The 27,519-nt window shown below is 41.0% G+C and overlaps 1 protein-coding gene and 1 pseudogene across 1 annotated transcript in view; one reads left to right on the plus strand and one right to left on the minus strand.

Annotated features, from left to right (window-relative positions):
* The window catches only part of LOC120572754, a 572,223-nt pseudogene that overhangs the window by 388,508 nt on the left and 156,196 nt on the right, over positions 1–27,519 (plus strand).
* Positions 1–27,519, minus strand: part of LOC120572762 (zinc finger protein 2-like) — a 109,183-nt gene that overhangs the window by 10,150 nt on the left and 71,514 nt on the right. Inside the window, exons 3-5 of the mRNA XM_039822184.1 lie at positions 14,648–14,800; positions 3,118–3,311; positions 1,745–1,916 (exon numbers count right to left, since the gene is read on the minus strand). Coding sequence (XP_039678118.1) covers positions 1,745–1,916; positions 3,118–3,311; positions 14,648–14,740 — 459 coding nt within the window. The 5' untranslated portion in view covers positions 14,741–14,800. The remainder of the gene's footprint in view (positions 1–1,744; positions 1,917–3,117; positions 3,312–14,647; positions 14,801–27,519) is intronic.

Here is a 27,519-nt window from a genome sequence, read left to right on the forward strand (position 1 = left end):
AGTGATAAAATAAAACAAGACAGTTAAATAAAATATGGTAGTTTAAACAAGACCATAAATAATCCAACATTACTCGTAAATGTGTGGGTAGATATTGAGAAATAAAGTAAGCCATTTACATATGGATTCTTGGAGCTGAGCTTCTATCTTACCCACTGAATCCCAAGAGCCTGTAGAAACCAAAAGCAGTCCACGTTGACGGGAACATTATAAGGCTGAGTTGTTCTGATGTGTTTTTCTTTTCCCATTATTAAAAGTCAGCAGACAGTCTCTGAACACAGAGTGCACAGTTGCCACAAAATAAGGTTCACAGTCATTACTCCAGACGCAGTGGCCCAGCCGGTAAGTGATTACACTGCAACACGGCAATCATAGAACACTTGGGCCTCTTCTGGTGTGTCAAAAAGGTGGCTTTCTCCATCAAAAGTGACTCTGAGTCGGGCTGGAAAGAGCAGACGGAACTGCACTCCTCTCTGGTAAAGAACCCGTTTAACGCCGTTGAATGCCGATCTCTTCTTAGCGAGAGTGGTGCTGAGGTCAGGATACAGTCTCAAAGTAGTCCCCTTATATTTTACTTCGTGCTGCCTGGACCATCTCAAAGCGACATCCTTCTCCCGGTACCGGTGGAAACACAGGATGAAGGGCCGTGGAGGTCGTTCTGCTGCGGGCCTAGGTAAGCTCTGGGGGAGACGGGAATACGTTATCCCCCATGACATCTTTCAACAGCCCCGAGATAAAGATAGCAGGGTCATGGCCGTCTTCACTTCCTTCAGGCAAATTTAGAATGCGGAGGTTAGCTCTGCGAGATCTATTTTCTAGATTTTCAAGGCGATCCAGCAGAGTCGCGTTCTGGGCCTGAAGGGATTTGACGGCAGCTTCAGCTTCACAAATCCGTTGAAAGTTATCACCCGTCAGGTTTTCTGCTGCAGCGAGTCGGCCCTGAAAAGCGCTAACTTCGTCGCGCAGCCCATCCACTGAAGCTTTTAGAGGCTGAATAGTCTCTTGGATTAGTGTGGCCACATCATCCTTAAAGTTGGTCCGTTGCTTAGATAGTTCTGTAATCAGTTGAGACATGGAGACTGGATTTCCGTCTTTGCTGGCGCCAGGTTTTTCCGTGTCAGTAGACGCAGCCGCCATTGTTGCTAGCTTGCTAGCTACGCTGTTTGTTCGTCTGGTTGAAGGCGGGTGTCTCTGTGATTTAAGATTATCGCTGTCCATTTCGCCGTCGTGAGGGTTCAACAATTATATGTACACCGGTGCGACGCTTAATATGCGTGTAAAACTTTGATTATTAAAGTTATTAAGAAAGTTGACCGGGAGCCCCTTCACCCTACGCCTCTCACCTACATCATCAAACCGGAAGTTCGGACCCGTCCAGTTTAACTCTACATACTGTTGTGTTTTTGTTGTTTAACAGCAAGTTACTGGTGAAATAAGTTATTATTATTATGTTATTATTACATTTTTAATAAATCATTTAAATTCCTCCCCTTTTTGTACTGATACGAAAAATGTATCCGATCTGTGACTCAAAACCGTGATCCAAACCGAAACGTGAGTTTGGTGATCCATTGCACCTCTACTATTTTACATGTATGTATATGCATGAGCATATTGCAATGTGGAGAGTCATTTATATATAAATCCTGAAAGACATTTGTGAAACCCTCTGTGTGCATTCATTAATATTGAGATTAGATTTCTGGGACTCTTCAGTCTGGAGTAATCTCTTTCCTTCACTCACCTCCTCCTCCTTCCTCTTGCTCCCTCGCTCCTCTGAGTCTCCCGAGGCCTCACTGACAACTTTCCTCTTGCCCTCCTTCTTTTTCTCCTCCTTCTCCTTGTGTTTCTGCATGTACTCAGTGATATGGTTGGGGCCGTCCAGGTTGTCTTGCGGCTCCCATGTGTTATCCTCACTGGAAAGGTGAGTGCAGACAGAAGAAAATCTCCTCAGGCTTTATTTTTAGGTAATACATTCTCACTATATTTGCTAATTCGTATTATTCCTTTTTTTCTATTGCCATGTTGTAAGGTTATTTGCAGGTCTGCAACTTAGTGTCAAAATACCAAACCTTCAACTTTGAGGGCATGATACAGTGCCGACATTTATGTTGTAGATTAGCGGTTTTTAATAAGTGAGGCACACCTCCCTTCTGGGGCGCCAAAGAGCCCAAGGGGAGGCGCGACATGCAAGAAAAAATAACTCTGTATGCAGCTCTATTGATATCGGTAATTGTGCGTGCGTGTATTAGCTTTAAAATGCATAATTTCCTTGTCCCAAGTCAACTGAAGTCAGCATTAAGGGAGGAGACAGGACCCAGCAAAAAACGTAGGAAATATGATCCTGAGTACTTAAAGTTAGGTTTCACCTGGTCGGGGTCCGAGGCTGCACCTCTGCTGCAGTGTGTGGTCTGCAAGGAGGTGCTAGCAAAAGACAGCACCTCCACCTACTTGTGTGAGTGTGGGTTTTCCGAAGTGACCCTGATTAAAACCAAATACAGATCAAGTCTGCAGGTGGAGGACGACTTGTGTTTATTTCTCTCTGCAGTGCAGCCCCACATCGAACATCGGATCAAAAGCGCGGCCTCATCGTTCCCACTGATTAAACTGAACCTCAAAGTTGTGTTGTCTTGAATGCATTGGTTGGGCCATAGAGTTGATGCCACTCTTGTAGCGCAAATAATGTGAATGGTGCATTTTGTTTGTTGTTTAAATCTGAAGTTTTATGTGGCTGAAACCTTTTAAAAATGTGATGAAAATATGTGAATCTGTTTGATCTGATATCATGCCTTCAATGCAGTTAAACGTTATCGTGAACAAACAGCGTTGTCGTTCATTGATCAGAGAGCTATCCATTGTGCTGATTTTGTTCTAGACGATGTGCATCTCCTTCAAATGTGAGCTTAAGGCCCAGACACACCGCGCTGATTTCAGCCGGCGGGTGTCGTCGGCGGTAGCTTTGGCGCCGATTACACACGTTAAGCATATTTTGTTGACTTACCTACTCTAAGGGGAGGCTCATATTCACCCAATCTGAAAACCCCTGGTGTAGATTATTTGCAATTTGTATCTCAGGACCAAGAACACCAAGTATTAATATTATAGACTCATACTTACTGTGAGAACCCCTTCCATTTCAGCAGAAACTCTACTCTTCCCTTCACCACTCTGTGGTCCAAAATCTTCTCCACCTCATAATCCTCCTCTTCCTCCTCTGCTGCTGCTGTTGGAGGACCTGCAGGCTGCTTGTCCTCATCCTTCTTGCCCTTCTTCCCTGCTACGGTCGCCAGCTTGACGTCTGCTGAGGGCTCCTTTGGTAGACCCAAGGGGGAAACATTTAGAGATAATGATACAAGGGTTAGAAGAACTAATGGGAGGTGGGAGTGAATTATAGTTGACCATGTTTTACTATATTAAAATGTTCTGTTTGAATGGAGAAAATGCAAGGGCTGATGAGGTGACCAATCCATAGGACTTCAGAGTAGGGCTGCAGCTATCTTTTTGTAATCGATTAATCTAGCACTTTATCGATCGATTAATCGATTAATCAGATAATTCTTTTTTGCGTTTTTAAACAACCAAAACTAGGGAAAAAAGCAAAATTTTCGGAAGAAAGCAACATTTGTATTGCCTACATTGCTTACAATATCATCTCTTAAAAAACTAAACATATTAAGTGCATTTAAGTGCCATATTACATTGTTTTTAAAGATTATTTTTTCAAATGATATCATATCAACCTTAAACTAAGGCATACATTAAACATACATAAACATTACATTAAGTTGTGCAACTAACTTTCAGAACTACAAGTTTCAACCTGAGACTGATCTGTATACAGTAGGCCTATATGTAAATATTAGTTATACTCAACCTATTTTCATTTATATATTTGATGATAATGTCACACAGCTCTGTTACACTTATGCTATTAGATCGTTGATCAGCTGTTTCTCCGTGGAGAGAGAGAGAGAGAGAGAGATGCGCAACAATCAGCTGTTTTTCCGAAGGGATAGTCAACGCGTCAGCTCTTTAGATCAGATCGTGGTCACCACTACGTATTTTCTTGTCTTTTATTTTGGTAGTTGTTGTGTTTGGTGTAGTTTCATCGTTGGCTCCTCTTCGTGGAATGGATGATTAAGTTAGACTCCATGTTTTCTGTTGAGATACTTTTGTCGCAAAAGTGGATCTGTACCGTTAGCCTCTCACTATTTACGCTCTGGCACGTGTCGCCAGCAGCAGACTGAGCCGCGTCTGTGCGACAGTAATAATTCTCCGTGCGGAAACACCGTCCGTCAGCGATACAACGTTGGTAACATTGATTTAACGAAGCTTCGAGACAAGTCATTTTGCATCGAGGATTTTTTGTAATCGAATTATTCGAGTTATTGGAGGAATCGTTTCAGCCCTACTTCAGAGTGTGAAGTATCTCCTGCATTAAAACTGAAATAACTACTAAAATGTAGTGTTGTCTTTTGGGGAATAATTGTAAATATTTACAAAGAATATGTTTAACGTTACACCATTTTATAACTGGGATGTTTTGGGAGCGATTGTGGCAGGATTGCTGCAGACGAAGTAATGTTACACAGGGTGATACACTGGTAAGAGCTAATGATGTTTAGCCATGTATGCAGCTCATTTAAATAGCTCACTTTACCGTATTGTGTCAACAGTTAACTTCATCTTATATTACATGTGGCTAGGGTTGGGTACCTTTAACATTTTTACTGGTTTACTGGTTCCGGTACCCAACGGTACCTTTTTTCGGTACTTTCCCTTTTAACAAAACAAAAAGGTAATGTTGTCAGACACTTAGAATAATAATCTGAGTGTGTCAGCAGCAACAACAGAACTTTTAGTGGATGGAAACTTTACCTTTTAATTAGGAGTTTAAACACAGACACAACAGGAAGAATAAATCCATCAAATCAAGTCACTAATAATCAGCATGTGGCCTTGTTTTATTTCATTTATTTTGCATTTAGTTGTTCCACATTTCCAGACATTTCAAACAAATGAATCATAGACGTTATTCTACAGATGTCAGATTAATAAACGTCCTATAACATGTATTCCTAAAATGAAAATTAGACCGACTTCCTGTCAGGCAAAAAAAGTAAAAAAACATGTAATATGTTTCAAAAGATGAGAGCAAAGTTTTTACCAAACAAACAAACAAACATGCCTACGTTTTCCAACTGAAACATCTTTAAACCTCTTAACGTTTATGCAGAGCAGTCTATGTCATCATTCATCACAGCAAACACTAAATGGTCGCCTTTGGGCCGTCACCTTCACACTGTGGGTACATTGTAGTAAAACAGCTTCAACATTAGCATTTAAAAAAAAAAAATCGCCAAAAAAGTGTCAATGAACGTTGCAAATAAGTGTGAAGTCAAGTGTTCTGAGATAACCTTCCAGCTGATCCAGGATAACGTGTTGGTGTTCAGAAGATCAAGCTACTGCTGGTCAGCCTTCAATGTGGAGAGAAGATCAGAATATAACAACACAGCTATCAGGGCATGAGGAGGAGGCAGGAGGAAACAGCTTGGCTCGGAAACATGTTCACTACGAGGCAGTATGAATGTACTGGTGATATTTACAAAACAATTAATTTCAGTTGTAAAAATTATTTCAAAGCTATTTATCCTAGAGTAACTTCGCTCCGTCCGCACCTCTGTGTGTATGTGTGTGTCTGTGTGTGTGTGTAATAATCTGATGCGTTTTGTAATTAAAACCTGAACCCAGTATGTAATAATATTATAGTATATATAAGTATATATATTACATGCCGCTGAGATTTATTTAACAAATAAATGCCACTTTTTTCAGGTTCATAAGTCCCTTAAGACTCTCCAGCTGATCCAGAATGCTGCAGCACGTGTTCTGACGAGAACTAAGAAAAGAGATCATATTCTCCTGTATTAGCTTCTCTTCATTGGCTTCCTGTAACATTCAGGATTGACTTTAAAGTCCTTCTCCTGACCTACAAAGCCTTAAATGGTCAAGCACCATCCTATCTAGAACAGCTCTTAGTACCTTATTGTCCCACTAGAGCACTGCGCTCCCAGAATGCAGAGTTGCTTGTGGTTCCTAGAGTCTCTAAAGGTAGAATGGGAGCCAGAGCCTTCAGCTACCAGGCTCCGCTCCTGTGGAACCAGCTCCCAGTCTGGGTTAGGGGGGCAGACACCGTCACCACATTTAAGAGTAAACTGAAAACTCTCCTCTTTGATAAAGCTTATAGTTAAGGAGTGAGGAGCAGCGTCCGCCTAAACCAGCCCACCTGCTTCTCTTCGTCATCATCAGATTTGTTTATCATATAATCAATAATATAGTGAGAGTAGAGGGAGGCAGGCCAGTACAGCCTCTCATCAAAGTTACTAATAAATGTTACTAATCTAGCTCTGGGGAGTTTACTCCCCGGAGTCCTTAGGTTTCTTCTTCACAGAGCCATGCTCTGCGATTCCCTGCAATGTCCAGCCGCGTCCTGCTGCGTCCGCCATATGCACCCATGCTCTGCAGCGCCACGTTTCATCCCACAACGTCCTGCTGTGATGTTCATACGCACAGAGTAGTCAGGATCCGGTATAGGAGACTGCACTACTCAGTATGACATGATGTGCCCTGCTATGACATGAACTACAACGACTACCTTCAAAGTCACTGTTCCATTATCTTTAATGTAACTATTATTGGCACTGTTCATCACCCCCCCAACCGGCCCCGTCAGACACCGCCTACCAAGAGTCTGGGTCTGCCGAGGTTTCTTCCTAAAAGGGAGTTTTTCCTCGCCACTGTCGCAATAGCCACTGCTAATGCTTGCTCTTGGGGGAATTACTGTAATTGTTGGGGCTTTGTAAATTATAGACAACGACAACGTTTCGTTCGTGAAGAGGCAGCGGATGCGAGGACGTTAGCTGCACCGGTGCGACCTAGGAAAAATCTTAGTCGCACCCTTACAAATTTTGGTCGCATATGCGACCAAATTGGTCGCACTCTAGAGCCCTGCTTCAACACTGTGGAAGATGAACCCCCCACCCTGCGGGACCAGAGATATAAAGACAGGTAAGATTGTAAACTAACTCATTACATGAGGTCTATATGTTAGATTGTTTTACTCTCTACAGTAACACTACTACTGTAATTGATGAGATGCCATGCTGTACATTAGATAGGTAGAAGGTAGAACATAAATTATATAGGCCTACATTATTTATATAGTTTATACAAATTAATGTATATATATATATATATATATATATATATATATCAATTCCTTGAATAACTCGAATAATTCGATTAAAAAAAATCCTCGATGCAAAATGACTTGCCTCGACGCTTCGTTAAATCAATGTTACCAACGTTGTATCGCTGATGGACGGTGTTTCCGCACGGTGTTTCCGCACGGAGCAATATTACTGTCGCACAGACGCTGCTCAGTCTGCTGCTGGCGACACATGTTAGAGCGTAAATAGCGAGGGGCTAAGAGACAGGCTGGAGAAAACGACAGAAAGTGTACAAAGTTTGGAATCAGTTCAAACGTAATAAAAACTAAAACTCTCTACAGTATGTCTACTGCAAAATCAAATTAGTTTACCACAGTAATAGCACGATGTCAGTGCTTCAGCATCTCAACAGAAAACATGGAGTCTAACTTAATCATCCATTCCACGAAGAGGACCGACTAAAGTTAATCACAGAGTGGTATGGACGATGGAACTACACCAAACGCAACAGCTACCAAAATCAAAAACAAGAAAATATGTAGTGGTGACCTGATCTGATCAAAAGAGCTGACGTGTTGACTATCCCTTCGGAAAAACAGCTGATTGTTGCGCATCTCTCTCTCTCTCTCTCTCTCTCCACGGAGAAACAGCTGATCAACGATCTAATAGCATAAGTGTAACAGAGCTGTGTGACATTATAATCAAATATATAAATGAAAATAGGTTGAGTATAACTAATATTTACATATAGGCCTACTGTATAGGCCTACTGTATACAGACCAGTCTCAGGTTGAAACTTGTTTATTTTTTATTTAACCTTTATTTATTCAGGGGAGGTTCACTGAGAGGCAACCTCTCTTTTGCAGGAACGCCCTGATCACATTCACACAGATACTGCACATTCATACCTGGAAGCTGCCCAGTACAACCTATTGGGGTTAAGGGGCTTGCTCAAGGGCACCTCAGTGGTGGTAATGAGGGAGGGACAAGCGCAAGCGCAGATTTTATCCTGTCGGTCTGGATTGAACCGACGACCTCCCGATCACAAGCTCGCTTCTAATTCAATTCAATTCAATTTTATTTATAGTATCAAATCATAACAAAAGTTATCTCGAGACACTTTACAGATAGAGTAGGTCTAGAACACACTCTGTAATTTCCAAAACCCCAACAATTACAGTAATCCCATCAAGAGCAAGCATTAGCAGTGGCTATCGCGACAGTGGCAAGGAAAAACTCCCTTTTAGGAAGAAACCTCGGCAGACCCAGACTCTCGGTAGGCGGTGTCTGACGGGCCGGTTGGGGGTGTGATGAACAGTGGTGTAATAGTCACATTAAAGGTCACAGTGACGTCGAAGGTTATCGTGGAAGTTCATGTCATAGCAGGGCACATCGTGTCATACTGAGTAGTGCTGTCCCCTATACCGGATCCAGACTACTCTGTGCATAGGAACATCACAGCAGGGCGTTGTGGGATGTAGCGTGGCGCTGCAGAGCATGGGTGGATGCGGCGGATGCAGCAGGATGCAGCAGGATGCGGCCGACTTGAGAGAGAATCACAGAGCATAGCTCTGCGAAGAAGAAATATAAGGACTCCGGGAGTAAACTCCCCAGAGCTAGATTAGTAACAAGCAATTCTGGGACAGGATGCATACAGAAGTAACAAGTAGAGAAGAGAGAGCAGCTCAGTGTGTCATAGGAAGGAAACAGCATCCCCTGCAGTCTAGAATTGTAATAGCATAACTAACTACGAGGAGAAGCAGGTGGGCCGGGTTAGGTGGACGCTGCAACTCCTCACTCCCTAACTATAAGCTTTGTCAAAGAGGAGGGTTTTCAGTTTACTCTTGAATGTGGCGACGGTGTCTGCCCCTCGAACCCAGACTGGAAGCTGGTTCCACAGAAGCGGAGCCTGATAGCCGAAGGCCCTGGCCCCAGTCTACTTCCAGAGACTCTAGGAACCACGATAGTAGCCCCGCATTCGGGAGCGCAGTGCCCTAGTGGGACAATAAGGTACTAAGAGCTCTTCTAGGTATGATGGTGCTTGACCATTTAGAGCTTTGTAAGTCAGGAGGAGGATTTTAAATTCGATCCTAGACTTCACAGGAAGCCAATGCAGAGAAGCTAATACAGGAGAAATATGATCTCTTCTCTTGGTCTCGTCAGAACACGTGCTGCAGCATTCTGGATCAGCTGGAGAGCCTTAAGGGACTTATTTGGGCAACCTGATAATAAGGAATTGCAGTAATCTAGTCTAGAAGTAACGAATGCATGGACTAGTTTTTCAGCATCATTCTGAGACAGGATATTCCTGATTTTGGCAATGTTACGAAGATGGAAAAAGGCTATTCTTGAGGTTTGTTTTAAATGGGCAGTTGAGGATATATCCTGATCAAAAATAACTCCCAAATTTCTGACAGCAGTGCTGGAGGCCAGGGCAATACCATCCAGAGTAGCTATATCTTTCGCAAAACGAGTTCGGCAGTGCGTTGGTCCTATCACAATAACTTCCGTTTTGTCTGAGTTTAACATCAGGAAGTTGTGGGTCATCCAGGATTTTATATCCTCAACACACGTTTGAAGTCTTGCTAACTGACCACTTTCATCTGGCTTAATTGACAGATATAATTGGGTATCGTCTGCGTAGCAGTGATAATTAATTGAGTGTTTCCTAATAATATGTCCTAGAGGAAGCATATATAAGGAAAATAGAATTGGTCCAAGCACTGAGCCTTGAGGAACGCCATGGCTGACTTTGGCGTGCTTGGAGGGTTTATCGTTAATGTTAACAAATTGGGATCGCTCAGAGAAATAAGACTTAAACCATTTTAGTGCAGTTCCTTTAATTCCGACTAAGTGTTCTAATCTCTGTAACAGGATTGTATGATCAATAGTGTCAAATGCAGCACTAAGATCTAGTAAAACAAGAATGGAGACAAGTCCTTTGTCTGCAGCTGTTAGAAGGTCGTTAGTAATTTTCACCAGTGCCGTCTCTGTGCTATGATTCTTTCTAAATCCTGATTGAAAATCATCAAATAAACTGTTGCTATGTAGAAAATCACATAACTGATTAGCAACCACCTTCTCAAGGATCTTGGAGAGAAAGGGAAGGTTAGATATAGGTCTATAGTTTGCTAAGACCTCAGGATCCAGGGTCGGTTTTTTCAGAAGAGGTTTTATCACAGCTATTTTAAATGACTGCGGTACATAACCTGTTAATAAGGACATATTGATCATATCTAGTAGTGAAGTGTTTACCACGGGTAACGCTTCTTTGAGTAGCCTCGTTGGGATGGGGTCCAAGAGACAGGTAGATGGCTTAGCTGAGGATATCTTTAACATTAATTGTTGAAGGTCTATAGGATAAAAGCAGTCTAAGTATATGTCCGGATTAGTTGTTCGTTCTAGCGGTCCTGTATTTAAAGATGAACTGTTAGAAGTTGAGGGCAAAAGGTGATTAATTTTAATTTTAATTTTATCATTAAAGAAGCTCATGAAGTCATCACTACTCAGAGCTAGAGGAATAGATGGCTCAGTAGAGCTATGACTGTCTGTCAGCCTGGCTACAGTGCTGAAAAGAAACCTTGGGTTGTTCTTATTTTCTTCTATTAGTGAAGAGTAATAGTCTGATCTGGCTTTTCTTAAGGCCTTCCTTTAGGTTTTGAGACTTTCTTGCCAATCCAGACGGGATTCTTCCACTTTGGTGGAGCGCCACTTATCCTCGAGGTTTCGCGAGACTTGTTTCAATCTGCGAGTTTGTTCGTTATACCAAGGAGCTGTTTTCCTTCGCTTCATCGTCTTCTTTTTGAGAGGAGCGACAGAGTCCAAGGTCGTCCGTAGGCAAGTCACAGCACCGTCCACAAATGCATCAACCCGAGAGGGACTGAGGTTAACATAGAGGTCCTCTGTTTTTCTAAGGCACGACATAGAGTCAAATGCTGTTGTAATATCTTCCTTAAATTTAGCTATAGCACTGTCAGATAGGCATCTAGTGTAGAAGCCATTATCTAGTTTAGTATGGTCAGGTAGCAAGAATTCAAAAGTAATTAAAAAATTATCTGATAATACCAAATTCTGCGGAAATATTATTAAATCCTCAATTTCAATACCATATGCCAGCACAAGGTCGAGGGTGTGGTTAAAACAGTGCGCCCTTGTGCACAGTCTGACTGAAACCGATTGAATCCAGTAATGTGTTGAAAGCAGTAGTAAGGCTATTGCTGTCAACGTCCACATGGATATTAAAATCACCTACAATAAGTACTTTGTCTGATTTAAGGACTACACATGATAAAAACTCTGAGAATTCAGATAAAAATTCAGAATACGGACCTGGAGCTCGGTAGACAACAACAAATATAATTGGCTGTTCTGATTTCCGTGTTGGATGTTGAAGATTAAGAACAAGGCTTTCAAAAGAGTTATAATTCAGTTTGGGTTTAGGATTAATTAACAACAGGATTTCAATCATATATGGCTGCAACTCCCCCTCCTCGGCCTGAGCCTCTAGGAATTTGAGTATTAATATGACTGGGAGGAGTCGCTTCATTTAGACTAACATATTCTTCATGGCCCAGCCATGTTTCAGTAAGACAGAATAGATCAATTTGATTATCAGATATCAATTCATTTACTAGTACTGCTTTAGAAGACAGAGATCTGATATTTAGTAATCCACATCTAATTTTCGTCTCCTTTTCTATCATTGCAGTGGTAGTTTTAATTCCAATTAGGTTGTTAAGTATTGCCCCTCTATTCACCACTTTGTGTGGTCTGTTGTTGATTATAATTGGAATAGTACTAGTACTACATGTTACTGGAATAGTACTAGTACTACACGTTACTGGAATAACACTAGTACTACATGTTATCCTGCAGAAAACATTTTCAGATTCATCCACTTGTATAGTGCTATCAGGATCAATGCCTGGGGGACATGAATCTGTGATATTTTCAACATAATGTCGACTGTGTGGCTGGACCAGGATGAGCTGCGTGGGGACGTGGCAGAGAAGGGAACTCCTCGTCGTTCGTTAGAATGCTGTAGCGGTTTTCTAGTTGTAGGGGTTGGGCTGGGGCTGAGCGTTGTCCTGACCGCCTGCTCTGGTGCTTGCTTACACGCCATGGCTCCGGGCTGGTGTGGAGTGGAGCTGGTGCGCAGAGCTGGCTGGGTACTCGGCAGAAGCCGGGGGAGAGACAACAAGGACAGAGGTTGTATTAGTGCGTGGTGGGTGAGAGTAGTGCAGGGCACAGTGGAATCAAAACATCCGTCAGTGTGTGTGTGGGGGGAACTTCCAATGATAATGGAGTCGAGGAACTCTTCACTTGCCTTGATCTGGTGGAGAGTCGATATTCTGGCTTCAAGTTCCACTATCTTCTGGCTGAACAGGAGGCACGAGTCACAGCCAGGTGAACAGCTGAGTGGGGGCATCGTGTAGCTTGCTAGTTTAGCTAGTAGCAACGTTGATGGAGGCCTTCTCCTAAAACCTAAAAACCTTCACAAGTTGAAATACAATGCAGGTGCTCCTGCTTGTATTAGCAAGCTGTGGATAGCTCGTTACTGCTACCAAAATATGGAATAGATTAGATTTCCCAGGAGGCAAAATCCTGAGTGGTTCGCCTTTAACTCCCGCTAGTAGCAGGTAGGCGCACTAGCCGTTAGCACAACAAATACCTAGACGTTAGCTAACGGAGCGGAGGAAAGTTTTGCAAACAACGGAGAAACTGCGGCCAGACAGGTCCGGTTAAAATACAGCTAAACGGTGTAATTAGTGACTGTATTTCGTTGTGGAGGACTTAAAATCGCAAGACGTTAAGCGTCTGCCGTTATCGTCTGTAACAAGAAACAAGAAGTCAGGCTCTGGTTTCCATGGAAACCTTTAGGCCACCACTGCCCATAGTTTCCCATGGTTGAAACTTGTAGTTCTGAAAGTTAAGTTTACACAACTTAATGTAATGTTTATGTATGTTTAATTCAGTGGTTCCCAACCTTTTTTCCTTGGCGCCCCGCCTACTCATGTCTAAGAAGAGCTGAGCCCCCCGAAACCGAAGTTGAGGTAACTCTGGAGATAGAGCCTTACTTTCTTTTTTGATACAGAGCAGTTATCAGCACTGTTACGTTTCTCCGCCATGTTTCATTCATACAACAGTGATGCGGTGGCGGCAGGAAAAATGATATGTGATACAACAAAATATATAGTTTTCATACAGACTTTTGTATACATTATATATTCTAGTGTATTATCATAATTTGTTTAACATGTGCAAATATTTTTTTTTAACCTCAAACCAGATAAAGACTTGCGCCCCCCCTGTGATCTTTGCCACCCCCCCTGGGGGGGCCCGGACCCCAGGTTGGGACTGGTTTAATTTGTGCATAGTTTGAGGTTGATATGATTTGAAATTTTTTTATTTAAAAACAATGTAATATGGCACTTAAATGCACTTAATATGTTTAGTTTTTTGAGAGATGATATTGTAAGCAATGTATGCAATTCAAATGTTGCTTTTTCCGAGGATTTAACCAAACTATTGTTTATTATTGCTCTTCAATAATATATTACTTGATTAATTGATGGAATAATCGGTAGAATACTCGATTACTAAAATAATCGATATCTGCAGCCCTATTAGCCATATATATTATATACTTATTTTCTGTTTCAGATACTTTCCAAGAGAGCAGACCTGCTTGTCTTCATGAGAAAGACTTTACCATTGCTGATTAAGTGAGCATTCCCAGGTCATGAGTGGTGTGACACTGCACCACATGTTTACAATGTTTTGGTTATTATTTGGATGTGTGACCAACTTTTTATTAGTTTATTCTCAGGTTCAGCTGCAGTGTTTTATTTTGAATTCCTGTTTGCAGGACTTTGCACTTAATATATGTTTGACATCTTTACAATGTTTTTTACTGTGTGATTACTGTTGTATGTTTGACCAATACACTGTTTTGTTTCTACTGCTACATTTTATTTATTTTATTTTAAGAAATTTGATTACATTCTGTTTTAGATTTGAATCCACATTTATTTTTTTAAATAACAAATAAATAAGAATTCAATACATTACATCTCTGTTATTTAGTCTTAGTTAGGAACGTCTGGTGGAAGGAAGGTATAAGGTGGAAGGTATACACAGTTTATTATTAATTCAACAACGGTATCGGGTATCGACAGATACACAAAGCCCAGGCATCTGTATCAGGACTGAAAAAGTCAGATTGTACATCCCTGGGATAGCTGCACAGAATAAATCTCCATGGTAACTTATCTGCCCCTGCTTTCATGAAACATATATAATATATATAATATGATACATCCAGGATACCTGGGAAATCCTGGTCTAATCCACTATCTAGGTTTGGTGAAATAGCCCTCTGTTACTTTAGAGTGGTTGTTGTGTCCTAAACACTGACCTGAACATGGCTGCTATCAGAGTCCCAGTCTGCTGCTGGTCTTCTGGGGACCTCGGTGCTCCGCTGCTCCTGGTTCTGGTTGTCCTCCTCCATTCCTCTCTGGTCCTGAGATCCAGCAGATCTCCACTGGGGCTGCTGGACTCACTCTGGATTCTGTTCAGGACAAATCAAAGCCCCCAGAGATATTCAGGAGCTTTCCTCACATCCACAGAGTCTGATAATGTGCTCGGTGTTAGCGTGGAAACAGCTGCAGCTCTTATCTGAGGAATGCTCTGGTTTCCATGGAAACCTTTTCAAATGTACACTCCCTCCAGTCACCAAGGACAGACTGAAGTCAGCTGACTGTTCACACCCTGAATGCATGTTTATCTAACTAGAACTCAAGGCCCCTCTGTGTGTGTGTGTGTGTGTGTGTGTGTGTGTGTGTGTGTGTGTGTGTGTGTGTGTGTGTGTGTGTGTGTCTTCTAAATATCTCCAGAGCCGTTCATCCTACTTCACCCTCGGCCTCCTGGGTACAACATGAACTCAGAGTATTTTGGAGAAAACAGCGTAGGATATTAATAAACTGTGAATAAATCTAAACGACTGCACAACAAACGCTGCTATAGTTCTGGATCTTCCGTGTCTACCCTTCAAAATAAAAGCCCAGCTTAAATTCACTCAGAGCATTTCACTGACAGGAAACTCAATAAAAAGTGATTTTAGCCGACACTAGACATCAAACAGAACACAATTAAAAGCTCCGGTATCCTAGAACAACTACATTTAATTTGCCCTTTGTAGAAATCTATTGGGTTTAGAATAAGAATGTCCTGTAGCCTGGGATGGCCCCCGCTGTCTCCTCCTGTCTGCCATGTGGAAGATAAGACGGGTTCAAATTTAGTGGAGCAAAAGTGCTCATCATTTGTTAAATAAACATTTGGAACAGAATGCAACTAATGAAATCTCTTAAAGGAACAGACAATCTTTAGGCCATGAGAGAAGAAGAGAATGAGAGCGATCCCAAGGCTAGCGGCGCGCAACTTCTCTATCTTCTCGGAGACAGAGAGTCTGAGTGATATCACACCGACTGGCGGCCCAGACACCATGGTGGGAGGAGGAACCTGAAGATGAATAAAAGAAAAGGGAAAAGGAAGGTCCGGGGTCAGACCTGGAGAGACTTTGTTGGTGGTTAGAGAGAGAAAGTCTCGAAGGAGCGGCTGATCCATATGCATATGAAATATCTGTTTGCAATATCATTTTACTAAAGATTGTTATGGTTTAACTGAAGTAATCCTGAGTATTCATTTCCTGGTCTGCCTTTCAACGAACACAATAATTAAAGAGGAAACTTTGAGAAGTGACTGGTGGAGTCAAAAGACTTTTGAGCCAGAATAGAATCGGTCGCATCTTTTCCTACACCTTCTGGCAATGTAAGATATAGTCTCTTTAATTATTTGATCATATCATGATTTGATGTATGGTATTTTTATGTTTGAACTTTGCATCAATAAAAGTCTTAAAACAAAAGACAGCTGTCTTCCTGTCTCCCTCAGACTCGGTTGTTTGTGATATTACGAACTTTTTTTTTTTTTTTTTTTGGGGTTTCTAACCATCAAGCTACTGAGCCTGTTTGGAAATGACCACCTCTGCTGAAGTGATGAAACTAGTAGTAAGTAGTAAACGCTGACTGTGGCGATATCAACATCCAACATCGTTGAGGAAAAAGAAGTCTCTAACATGGAGTTAAGAAAGCTCCAAGCAGCAGTAGCACAGGACTAACAATGGGAACCCTTTCAGACAGCTTTAGTGCTGTATCCAAAATGTCTGACACACTTTCACAACAGGAAGGTCTCCTTCACACCTGAGTTGTTTGGTTCCTTATAAATGAACTCTTGAAAGTACCCGAAAGTGGTGCAGCATATAATCAGTTTAACAGGAGAAGAAGAAGTCATCAGTTGATCACTTCTCAGCAATGGCAGATCTGGCTCTTTCAGAAGACCTCTGTGCGCTGGTCTGCAACATTGTTTTAGGCTGGTTACACACTGGCTGCGTCGCGCGAGCGTGTCAGCCGCGTGGCATGTCTGTTTATATTTCGGCTCCCATGGTAACAGGTTAGAGCTTACACTGCCTGCGTGAGACGCGGCTCGATGCCGCGCCTGAGACACGTGCCTGCTAGAAATAGAACCGACGCCTATTTTTCACGCGAGACGCGAGCGTGTTGGAAGCGTTTCCATGCAAAATAGAAAAGGAAGAGATGTATGTCATTTAGACATGAATGCATATTAATAAATGACATGTTGATGTTTGCAAGCCTATAGGTTTTGATATAATGCAGATATATAAATGTAATTTAAAAAAAAAGATTTTCTAATATCAATACAGAATGAAATAGGCCTATTCTCTAGCCTATTTTGCCGTCAATACTGCCGACGTTGTCTTTGCTGTAATCAAATCAGTATATTTGTAAGTTTAAGATGGTATTTCATTTGATCAATGGGAAACATACGTGTGTCCAGACGAGGCTAGCAGCAGCAGACACCTTTCTGGTGTGTAAAGACATAGCACTCTCCCCCTCAGCTGTTGCCTCGTTCTGACTCGTGAAAAAAAACACGAGTAAAATAAAAGACACTGCATAAACTCTGCTACTGTGTGTTTATTCAAATATAAGTACACCTACATGTAGGCCTAAGAGATGGCAATATAAGCCTGTATATTACTATTAGGACTATAGAATACATGTGTCAAGGGTGTATAAATTAAATGAACTTCAGCTGGAGTCTGATTTACTACGGCAACACTGTTGACCACATCAGTGATCTCCTTCCATTCCCCATTCTTTCTACAGCCTTTAATACCAGTTTGCAGGCTGCCAAAAAGTACACACGTTGGTGCAAATGAACCTGAGATATCAGGGCTGCTTCTCAGCCGGATTACCTCTCACCATGTTGTAAATTGTAGCGGTGAGGCCTCAAAACCCAGAATATATCGGGGCGTGATATTTAAATTACAATCGTTTCCAGCCGCTGCATTTATCAATGTACGACCATTCTTACGCTCTGATTGGTGGGATACCAACGTTTGATGAATCACACGTGAAGCCGGTCGTAAGATGATTTCTGCGCTCAGATCTGCGCTGGTTGATAAATGAGGGCCAGTGAATCTGTTCTTCTCATTCAGAAAAAAAAAAACGGTTTCAAGTTTCAAATTGGACAAGCTGAACGGTCTAATCCAGAAGATTGATAGCAAGAAGCCAAGGGGGACCTTAAAGCCAAATTACAGTTTACCTAAAATTGTAGCTAAAAGAGGGATTAGTGATTAGGCTGTTCTGTATCAATTAGTTTCATAATCCCTGCTGACCACAGTAATTATACAGTACTTTTTGATATCTTGAAGATTACATCAAACAAATGGGAGTCAGTTATTATGGATTTAATGTGACAATTAAATTGCTTCATTAGTAATACTCCTATAAGATGAATACAGCAGGCGACTGCTTTTCAAGAACCAGAGACACACCATGAGACAGGAGACACTAGAACATCACTATACTCATATACTATCTGCTGATCAACACACAGAGAATTATTATTTTTAACACATGGCGCGTGGATCAACAACAAAGGAACAAAATAAAAAGGAGATGATGGCGCTTCCCTACCTGGAGTCTGTCCTAAACCTCCAGTCCCCGTCCTTTCCTGTCTTATTAATATTCCTGTAGTCCGGAAGTGTCCCCAGATGGAAAGAATTCCTCCAGGTTAGGAATATTGTCCTGTAGAGTCCATGCTAACTGTCTGCTAACTTCATGTGCCGACCTCGTTCCGTCTCCTCGCCCTGCACCGTGTTCCTGGTAGGGCTGGGCGTATCCATCTAAAAATCGATAGTATCGATACCAAGATGAGTATTGGTATCGGATCCATACTGTATGTGCATATACTGATGAGATCAATACTTTTATTGCAGTTTCACGAGTTCATGCGAGCACAGCGTCTCTCCAATTCTGTGTGCAGTGTGCAAACAGCGCACCTCTCTCTCTCTCTCTCTCTCTCTCTCTCTCTCTCTCTCTCTCTCTCTCTCTCTCTCTGTCTCTCTCCCTCTCTCTCTCTCTCTCTCTCTCTCTGTCTCTCTCTCTCTCTGTCTCTCTCTCTCTCTCTCTCTCTCTCTGTCTCTCTCTCTCTCTCTCTCTCTCTCTGTCTCTCTCTCTCTCTCTCTCTGTCTCTCTCTCTCTCTCTCTCTCTCTCTCTCCCCTCCCCCTCCCTGCTCTCCCGAGGTGGAGAGCGGAGAGTCAGAACAGTTACATTCATATTTATACATTGGGGTTTTTGTTTACTTATTTTTATTTTTTCACATATATCTTTGTATAATGGAAGGTATTTTTGGTCGTGTTGGTGACTTTGTTATATTTATATTTTGTTACTGTATATTAATTTTTATACCATTAAATTTTTTTTATATTGTTCTAGTTAGTAAATAAAAACATTTAGATTTGCCTGTGTTTTATCATAATGATAATCAACTAACTAAAGGCAAAATCACTAAGTTATTCAATGATCGTGAGTTACAAGTAAAAAGTATCGGAATCGGTATCGGCGATACTAGCCCTGTATTTACTTGGTATCAGATCAATAACAAAATTCCCAGTATTGCCCACCCCTAGTTCCTGGGTACGTTTGTTTTCTTCACGTTGCTGTCTACACAAAGAAACTATCCCCGCCTTTTCTGTTTAGTTTTCACCCCGGGACAGCCCCCGACGTCCAGCAAGAATAATACGCTGCGTCATCTCTCTGAACAGCCATCTTAGAAACAGCTCTCATTGGCTATCAACACGTCAATCATGGCAGCTGTAGCCAATCCCGTTCCCTTTCCAACGGTACATAGCATGATAGGAACAACCAATGGGAGCCAGTCCTAATGAATGGGCAACAGAGCTAAGTCCCGCCTCCCAGAGCCAGCAGCCACATCCATGTGATTTATGAGAACAAATATGATCAGCAGTGTTTGAATGAATGTTAAAAGGTTTTGGAAGTCATTTTAAGTCTTTAGTGTGTTTTTGTCTAATAGCATAGATATGGGATTAGTTTTGTGACTTTAATTCCAAGCAAAACTTCTCAAGTATCAAACAAAAAACACTAACTCAAGCAAATAAACTGTCACCTCAAAGGTAAAACTTAAAACTTGCAAATAAAACATTTGTGTAGTTGTAAACTATTGGTCTTATATTTGTTTGATATTATGTCCTTTTGTTTACAGTTCCCCCTGCTTCTTTCTCAATGATCAGTCTTTTGCTCTCTCCATCACGTTTGCAGTCATGCTCTTAGCTTTCTCGTTTGCGCTCCCTGACTTTTGCTTGCGATTCTGACACAAACTTTCGAGGTGGGGTCTTACAGGGGTGCGTCCCCATTGGCTAATGAGACTTAAGGGGAAAGTTTGAGTGACAGCTCAGCCTCAGTGCAGGTAAACTAACGTTAGAGACTCAGAGTCTGGTCTGGAGGACACACAAGCCACTCCACAGGGGATTCCTACAAGATTAATAAAGTGTAAGTATTATTAATATATATATTATCTGTGATCTACGTTGCAAGCATGGTTACTAGACATTTGTTGTTTCGTTGTGTTAAGTGACTAGCTAGCTAGCTAGTAAAGCTTTTTTAAGTTAGCATTTAACATTAGCTATAGGCTACTGCTAACGTTATCTAAAACTTGTAGCCACCGGCTACCTTACTGAGCTAATAATTTACCATGGGAATCATGTATTCTTCGTGAGGCCTTACTCAATGGAGCTGTATTAATTATCGTCTTCTCTCTGTAGAGACCTGCAGGACCCGAGCAGAGCTACGATGCTCTCCCAGGTAACCTAAAGGTTAGTAACGTAGCTATATTATGGTCTATTAGGAAAAATTATTATCCAGCTAACTACTAATTGTTGTGGTTGCTATTGGCCTGATAATACACAATGCTAGGGTATTGGTTAAGTTGTACAATGTAGAAGCTGTGAATGTAATATATATAGGGTTCGACACATACATTAGATAATGTTCCATCTGTACACACTGTTCTTTCTTTGCACTACCTTAAGATGGCAGATAACGGACGTATTTTTTGTATTTTTTAGCGCTGTAAATGTCAACAATATTTAGAATTAATGCATAGTGTTACTACTGTCCAAACTATGTACTTTAACTAACACACCAGGCCCTTGACAAATACTTTGCTTAGTGATCCTTATGGTTTGATGTGATGTGCATGTGTCCTGGTGGCTGGCCATATCTTACTTTACACATGTAGTCAACGTGGAGGTAGGAATCTAGAAAGTGTGATCAATAATATTCCAGAAATAAGTGTTCCAGTAGTGTTCAGAAAGCTAGAAAAATGTTTCTAGAGTGCAGGCTTTATTACAATTATTTATTATTGAGCTAATTTCAAACACTTTTTTATCATCCAATAAGGTACTTCAAGCTTTACAATAAGAAGTCAAGGAAGTGAAGGACTACAGCCACATCCCAGCCCTTCAGAGAACTGTCCTGCAGAAAAGGCTGTCGTCCAGACTGGAGCGGTGGGCCATCAGTGAGCTCAGGAGACCAGATGATCCCAGGCATCCAGGAGTTGTGTGTGATATTCCTGCACCACCCTCAGAAGTGTTGTTGCAGACACAAGTCAGCAGAGAAATACAGCTTGCCTTAGGTGAAACTGAATATGTGAAATATATACATAACCCAATTACTCAGTATGTTTGTGTATTGTTGGTGATGAAAAACTGACCCTGACCTGTGATGTACTGCAAATAATGACTGACACTGAGTTCCAGCTTCTTCTACCACCGGAGCCCCAGCTAAATATGTTCAAATATCCATTATGTATGTGAAGTTTTATATTGGACTAAAAATAAAGCATTATAATAGTCTCAACCTTATTTCCTGTTTTATATAATGAACCAAACAGACAAGGGTGAATGTAAAAAAATGTTTTAATATATTATGTGCATTTTAAAATATAATTACAGTAAGACAATGTAAACACAAATTAAATTACAGGACAGTATACTGTAGTAGGATATATTGACATACAATGGACTAAGAAACTACAAGTACACCAATGAAAACTTAAGAAAAAGGTTATTGTAAGTGTTAACTGAGTATCTGAGCAAAATATGATCAATACATACACTATTGGTCTATACCCTGGCTGTTTGAAGCCTTCGCACACAGTGTTTCCTCCACAGAGAGACCGAAGGCTCCTCTCCCTCTGCTGCTCCACGTCCTCCTGGTTGGTCTGCCTGCTGCCTGATGTGAGCTGTGATAGAAAATTATAACAAAGTTTCTTACACAAATCAAATGGTAACAAAGTTCTTACTGATAACTGAGGCTTCCAAGGTTGTGTGATTTACAATTAAAATAACTTGCTTTTAAGTAGCCATTAGCAAATGTGTAGGCTTTAAAAACACTATGAACATTTTCCTTATGCTGACCTGCTTGCAAATGCAACAGAAGACATGTAATTAGAGTTAGGATAGCCAGTCTTTGTCATAACTAGGAAAGTACAGATGAGCACAAAACTATAAAGATGAACCAGTTAAGCAGTGCTAACACTGCATTTGTACTGTACAGTATGTGTCAACCTCTAGATATAATACATTACATTCACAGCTTCTACATTGTACAACTTAACCAATACCCTAGCATTGTGTATTATCAGGTCAATAGCAACCACAACAATTACTAGTTAGCTGGATAATAATTTTTCCTAATAGACCATAATATAGCTACGTTACTAACCTTTAGGTTACCTGGGAAAGCGATCATAGCTCTGCTCGGGTCCTGCAGGTCTCTACAGAGAGAAGACGATAATTAATACAGCTCCATTGAGTAAGGCCTCACGAAGAATACATGATTCCCATGGTAAATTATTAGCTCAGTAAGGTAGCCGGTGGCTACAAGTTTTAGATAACGTTAGCAGTAGCCTATAGCTAATGTTAAATGCTAACTTAAAAAGCTTTTACTAGCTAGCTAGCTAGTCGCTTAACACAACGAAACAACAAATGTCTAGTAACCATGCTTGCAACGTAGATCACAGATAATATATATATTAATAATACTTACACTTTATTAATCTTGTAGTAATCCCCTGTGGAGTGGCTTGTGTGTCCTCCAGACCAGACTCTGAGTCTCTAACGTTAGTTTACCTGCACTGAGGCTGAGCTGTCACTCAAACTTTCCCCTTAACTCTCATTAGCCAATGGGGACGACACCCTGTAAGACCCGCCCACGTGAGATGTTTGTGTCAGAATCGCAAGCAAAAAGTCAGAGAGCGCAAAGGAGAAAGCTAAGAGCATGACTGCAAACGTGATGGAGAGAGCAAAAGACTGATCATTGAGAAAGAAGCAGAGGGAACTGTAAACAAAAGGACATAATATCAAACAAATAAAAGACCAATAGTTTACAACTACACTAATGTTTTATTTTATTTATTATAAGTTTTACCTTTGAGGTGACAATTTTTTTTTTTTTTTTTTTTTTGAGAGTTTTGCTTGGAATTAAAGTCACAAAACTAATCCCATACATAGAAGTGAGTAAAAGCATTTAGCAAAATGTGGTCACTTGGAGAGGTTTAGGAGAGGTTGTGGAGAGGTTATATCATGCTAATCCAGCCCATTTTCATAAACTAGAAGAATGTAGGTTTCTAATGAAGTCTCATACATGCATTCTGGCCTCCCAGTTCTTCTGTTAGAAGCTTTTCCCTTTGGGGGGAATAGACCCAAAAAGAGGCAACAGAGGTTAAAGCAGAATGAGCCTCATGCAGCTACAAAGAGACAAACTACTCACATTGAGGGTCACATTTACATTCTTTAGATGTGTTTTTCACCGGCAACTCTTCATAACATCCAAGGCATCAGACGGCCCCCACTTCCACGGATCCATCCCAATTCTTCTAGCAGATGGTGAAAAAAAAAACTCGAAGGGGACAAACACAAGTCTGTTAGTTCTACCTCCATCTGAAGCCCCCATCCTTACTATCTTCACTACTACACATATGGTTGGATTTAAATTAAATTACCTGTATATTGAACAAGCTTGCTGAATTTTAAATGGTATCACTATGACTCTCGCTCTAGGGACTCCTTGGTCCTAAATATTCCCTTTGTTAGGACAGAATTAGGCACAACTGCATTTGAATATGATGCCCCATATAAATGGAATAACCTGCAGTCCTTAATGAAATGGAACAGCCTGATTCAATGTAATCCCTTTAAATGTCTTCTTTATGAAGCCATGTAGAATGAATGGACATGTGCATTTGGAGTGTACCATCCTGTAACTGTTCCATGTGTGTACTGTGTAGTACTACTGTATAGTGTATATTAATTGCTATGTTCGGTGGTTCTGTATGTGTTGTAATTGTGTATGGAGTGTAATCAGGGCGTCATTGGAAATGAGAGCTTGCTCCTACGCCTATATAATAATAATAATAATAATAATAATAATAATAATAATAATAATAATAATAATAAAGTCTCCAGTGTTATTAAAGTAATAAGTGCTTGTTTCCTAGGATGGCAAAGGAAAGTCCCACTCTGCCTCTGATTGGCTAGTACTGGTTGCCTTTCTCAGTGTGATTGGTTAGATTTAGGCATGAGGAGTGAGATTGGTTAGGGTCAGGGTGAGAATACCAGGTTAAGCCAATCAGAGGCAGAGTAAGGCGGGACTAGCTTGCCTTCACCATCCTAGGAACATGTGTTTACAGGAAGACAGAATCAGACATAAAGATGAACACAGAGAGATCTACATACACATTTAACTATTAGGAACCAAATATAGCTGCATCTCTAATAAATATAGAATATAACAATGACCAACAAACAGGTCAAAGGGTTTCTGTTACTTAATGAGGGTAGAAATAGTGGGACGGTGCAGAGAGAGAAGAGTTCATAAAGCAGACTGAGGTCAGTTAGTGCTCTCTCTGTGTGTGTGTGTGTGTGTGTGTGTGTGTGTGTGTGTGTGTGTGTGTGTGTGTGTGTGTGTGTGTGTGTGTGTGTGTGTGTGATCAGTAAAGATGGCTGCTGCTTCCTCTGCTGCTCTAACTCAACTCTTACCTATCTGCCTCATCTCATTTCTAGTCCCAGTCTGTCTTCAAACTGCAGAAGGACTTGGAGTGAAAGCAGCGTTCTGCTTTCTGTGCATCGTTCCACCCAGTAGTTCCCAGTCAGGATCTGGATCTTGTGATCTCATTAAGTTACAGGAGGAAACGCTGCACTGGTGATCAGTGAGGAGGAGGAGGAGGAGGAGGAGTTTCATTCTGCTACCGTTACAGACAAAACAATGTGACATAAAGTCACATGTTTTCCATTCAAAATGCCATTCAGTTGATATTGTGATGACAATAAAAAAAAACTAACTATTGTGCAGCCCTAGTCTAGGCCCAAATAAGAAAGCAGCCCGGAGAATTACTATTTTGAACATTGCCGCAAAATGTTGAGAGATTCTGTTCATCCTTAAGTCCTTAACCAAAAAAAAGTAAAACAAAATAAAAAAATGTTCACGGAATTGAGGGTGGAAGCGGTCTGGGTGCAATACAGGGGTCTGTTTGTTGGACTACCTCAACCTCACATTGGCCAATGGATGGACATGCAGCAGTGTTTTGGTAGTCTGCTGAAAGACTGTTTAACATGTCGTGCATGATTTTGTTTTTCTTGTCCTGGACTGTCTATTCTATTGTATTTATTTATTTTGTATAATTCTATCCTGATCTTATTTTAGTGCCCGCAACTACCCTGTGTCAGAGGGATATGCATCAACAATTTTGCCCCCCCCCACAAAAAAGAAATAAGGAAGTGTGCTGGACATCATCATGTATGGACTTTAAATAATAAAGGTTTATTTTTAAGTATATCAGCCACTATCTGCAACTTTTGTGTGGTCCAACTAGGGCTGGTCCGAATACCATTTTTTGAGCTTCAAAGCTTCGATAGTAATGACCATCGAATATTCGAAGCTTCGGAGAGAGGGGGCTGAACATATTACTATCTCGAATAAAGGCAGGAATCTCTATGTGTCTGTCTGTTTGTTTGCATTTTGATTATTTTGAGAACCTTTCATCCAAACGACTTCACAAGAGAGTGCAGTGTCGTATTTGGTGCAATATAGATAGACAGGCCAGACGCGTTCAGAATTAATAAACTTTGAACCTCTCAAGGATCACCGTCTCGTCAACGGGACACTTTGTGACTGGGGCGTCGCTCTAACCTCGATAAAACTTCCACTCATGAGCGTTTTTATAACTTTAAAGCATTAAATCTTCAAAATATACAGCCAACTGTTACAAAGTAAAAGAAAATAAAACAACTCAGCCGTAATCTGCGCAGCCGAGAGTGCATGCATATCTGTTTTCGTTTTTCTTTCAGCAACAAAGTGGTATTTTGACCAAAATTTGATTTTCATAAATCCCCAAGAGTCCAAGGAAATGTAATATCCAAGCTTCATATTCCAAAACGATCTCTTCGCCTCACAATGTTGAAGTTTCTGGCCGAATCACAACGGAAAAATGGAAAACAATTTTCCATTTTATTGGCGGTTGGTAAACCAACTTAAATGTGCATTACCGCCACCAACTGGACTGGAGTGTGAATGAGAGATAAATGCAGAAAATAAATAAACCAAAATAAAATAAAATTATTTAAAAAAAAAACGAATATTCGATTGTCAAATTTTCAAATCGAATACCAACCCACCGAACGAATATTCGAATATTCGGGTCCAGCCCTAGGTCCAACAAATAGAACTCCTACCTGATGTCATCACTGGTCTCATCTCTACCTGATGTCATCACTGGTCTCATCTCTACCTGATGTCATCACTGGTCTCATCTCTACCTGATGCCATCACCCACCTCATGTCTGTCTCATTTACTCCTTGCCTGTGTTCTTTTCCACTAAGACATATTGTCAAACAAACATTATGTAATTGATTTTCCATATTAATAATATTAATTATTTGGCTGCTACATTCCCAGTGTTAGCTAACGCTAGCTAGTCTGTTAACATGAATATTTACAAGCCTCCAAGCACAGACGTCCCACTATAAATCCTACCTGTTGCCTTTCACCATCATCTTATTTAACTGCTGTTGCAACTCACGACAACTCACTACTGTACCTGCTCGCTCAGCGTTCATGGCGCCCCCGCTCACGATATTACGAATCCTACTATGGCCACGCCAAGACCTGCCCTTCAATAGCCCGGGTCTTGGGGTGGCCATAGTAGGGATCTTTTTTAATTTATTTTTACCATCGCTTTGGCGCCCCCATCGTGCTGCGCCGCATATAGCGCATACCCACTTTTTGTGCCACTGGCCCTCACTATGGTATTCCATTTTCAACACAATACAGTTGTGTGTTTTAATTTTGCCTCTGTTTGTTTGCTGTACAAATCAGAGGTGGAAAGTAAAGAAATACATTTACTCACATTACTGTATTGAGTAGTTTTGTATGCAGCTTCTTCTTCTTTGGTTGCAAGTCGCAACTAAAAAGAAGTAGAAGAAGAACTGCAATGTGTCGCACTGTCGGACCATGGATGTATAATGATGATATGATATCATAATGATATATTAAGAGAACGGTCAGTCCTAGAACTGGGTGGGAGACGTTAGCATGGACGGAAATGAGCTGTTATCCCTCTATGAGCTGACTGAGTCAGAGACCCCCTAAAAAAAAAAAATTTAAATTATATTTTAAGGCATCAATCTGATGCATTTTGGTGCCAACCAACAATGCATTTTATTTATATACTATTAAAAGTCAATTTGACTGGCAAAACAGTTAAAGTCCTTCTGATTACACAATAATAAAGGTCATAATTTTTAAAAACTAAAAAGTTTGGGATAAATTTTTACTTCTTCTAACCA

The sequence above is a fragment of the Perca fluviatilis genome, chromosome 14, assembly GCF_010015445.1.
Source record: "Perca fluviatilis chromosome 14, GENO_Pfluv_1.0, whole genome shotgun sequence".
NCBI classification, from domain to species: domain Eukaryota; kingdom Metazoa; phylum Chordata; class Actinopteri; order Perciformes; family Percidae; genus Perca; species Perca fluviatilis.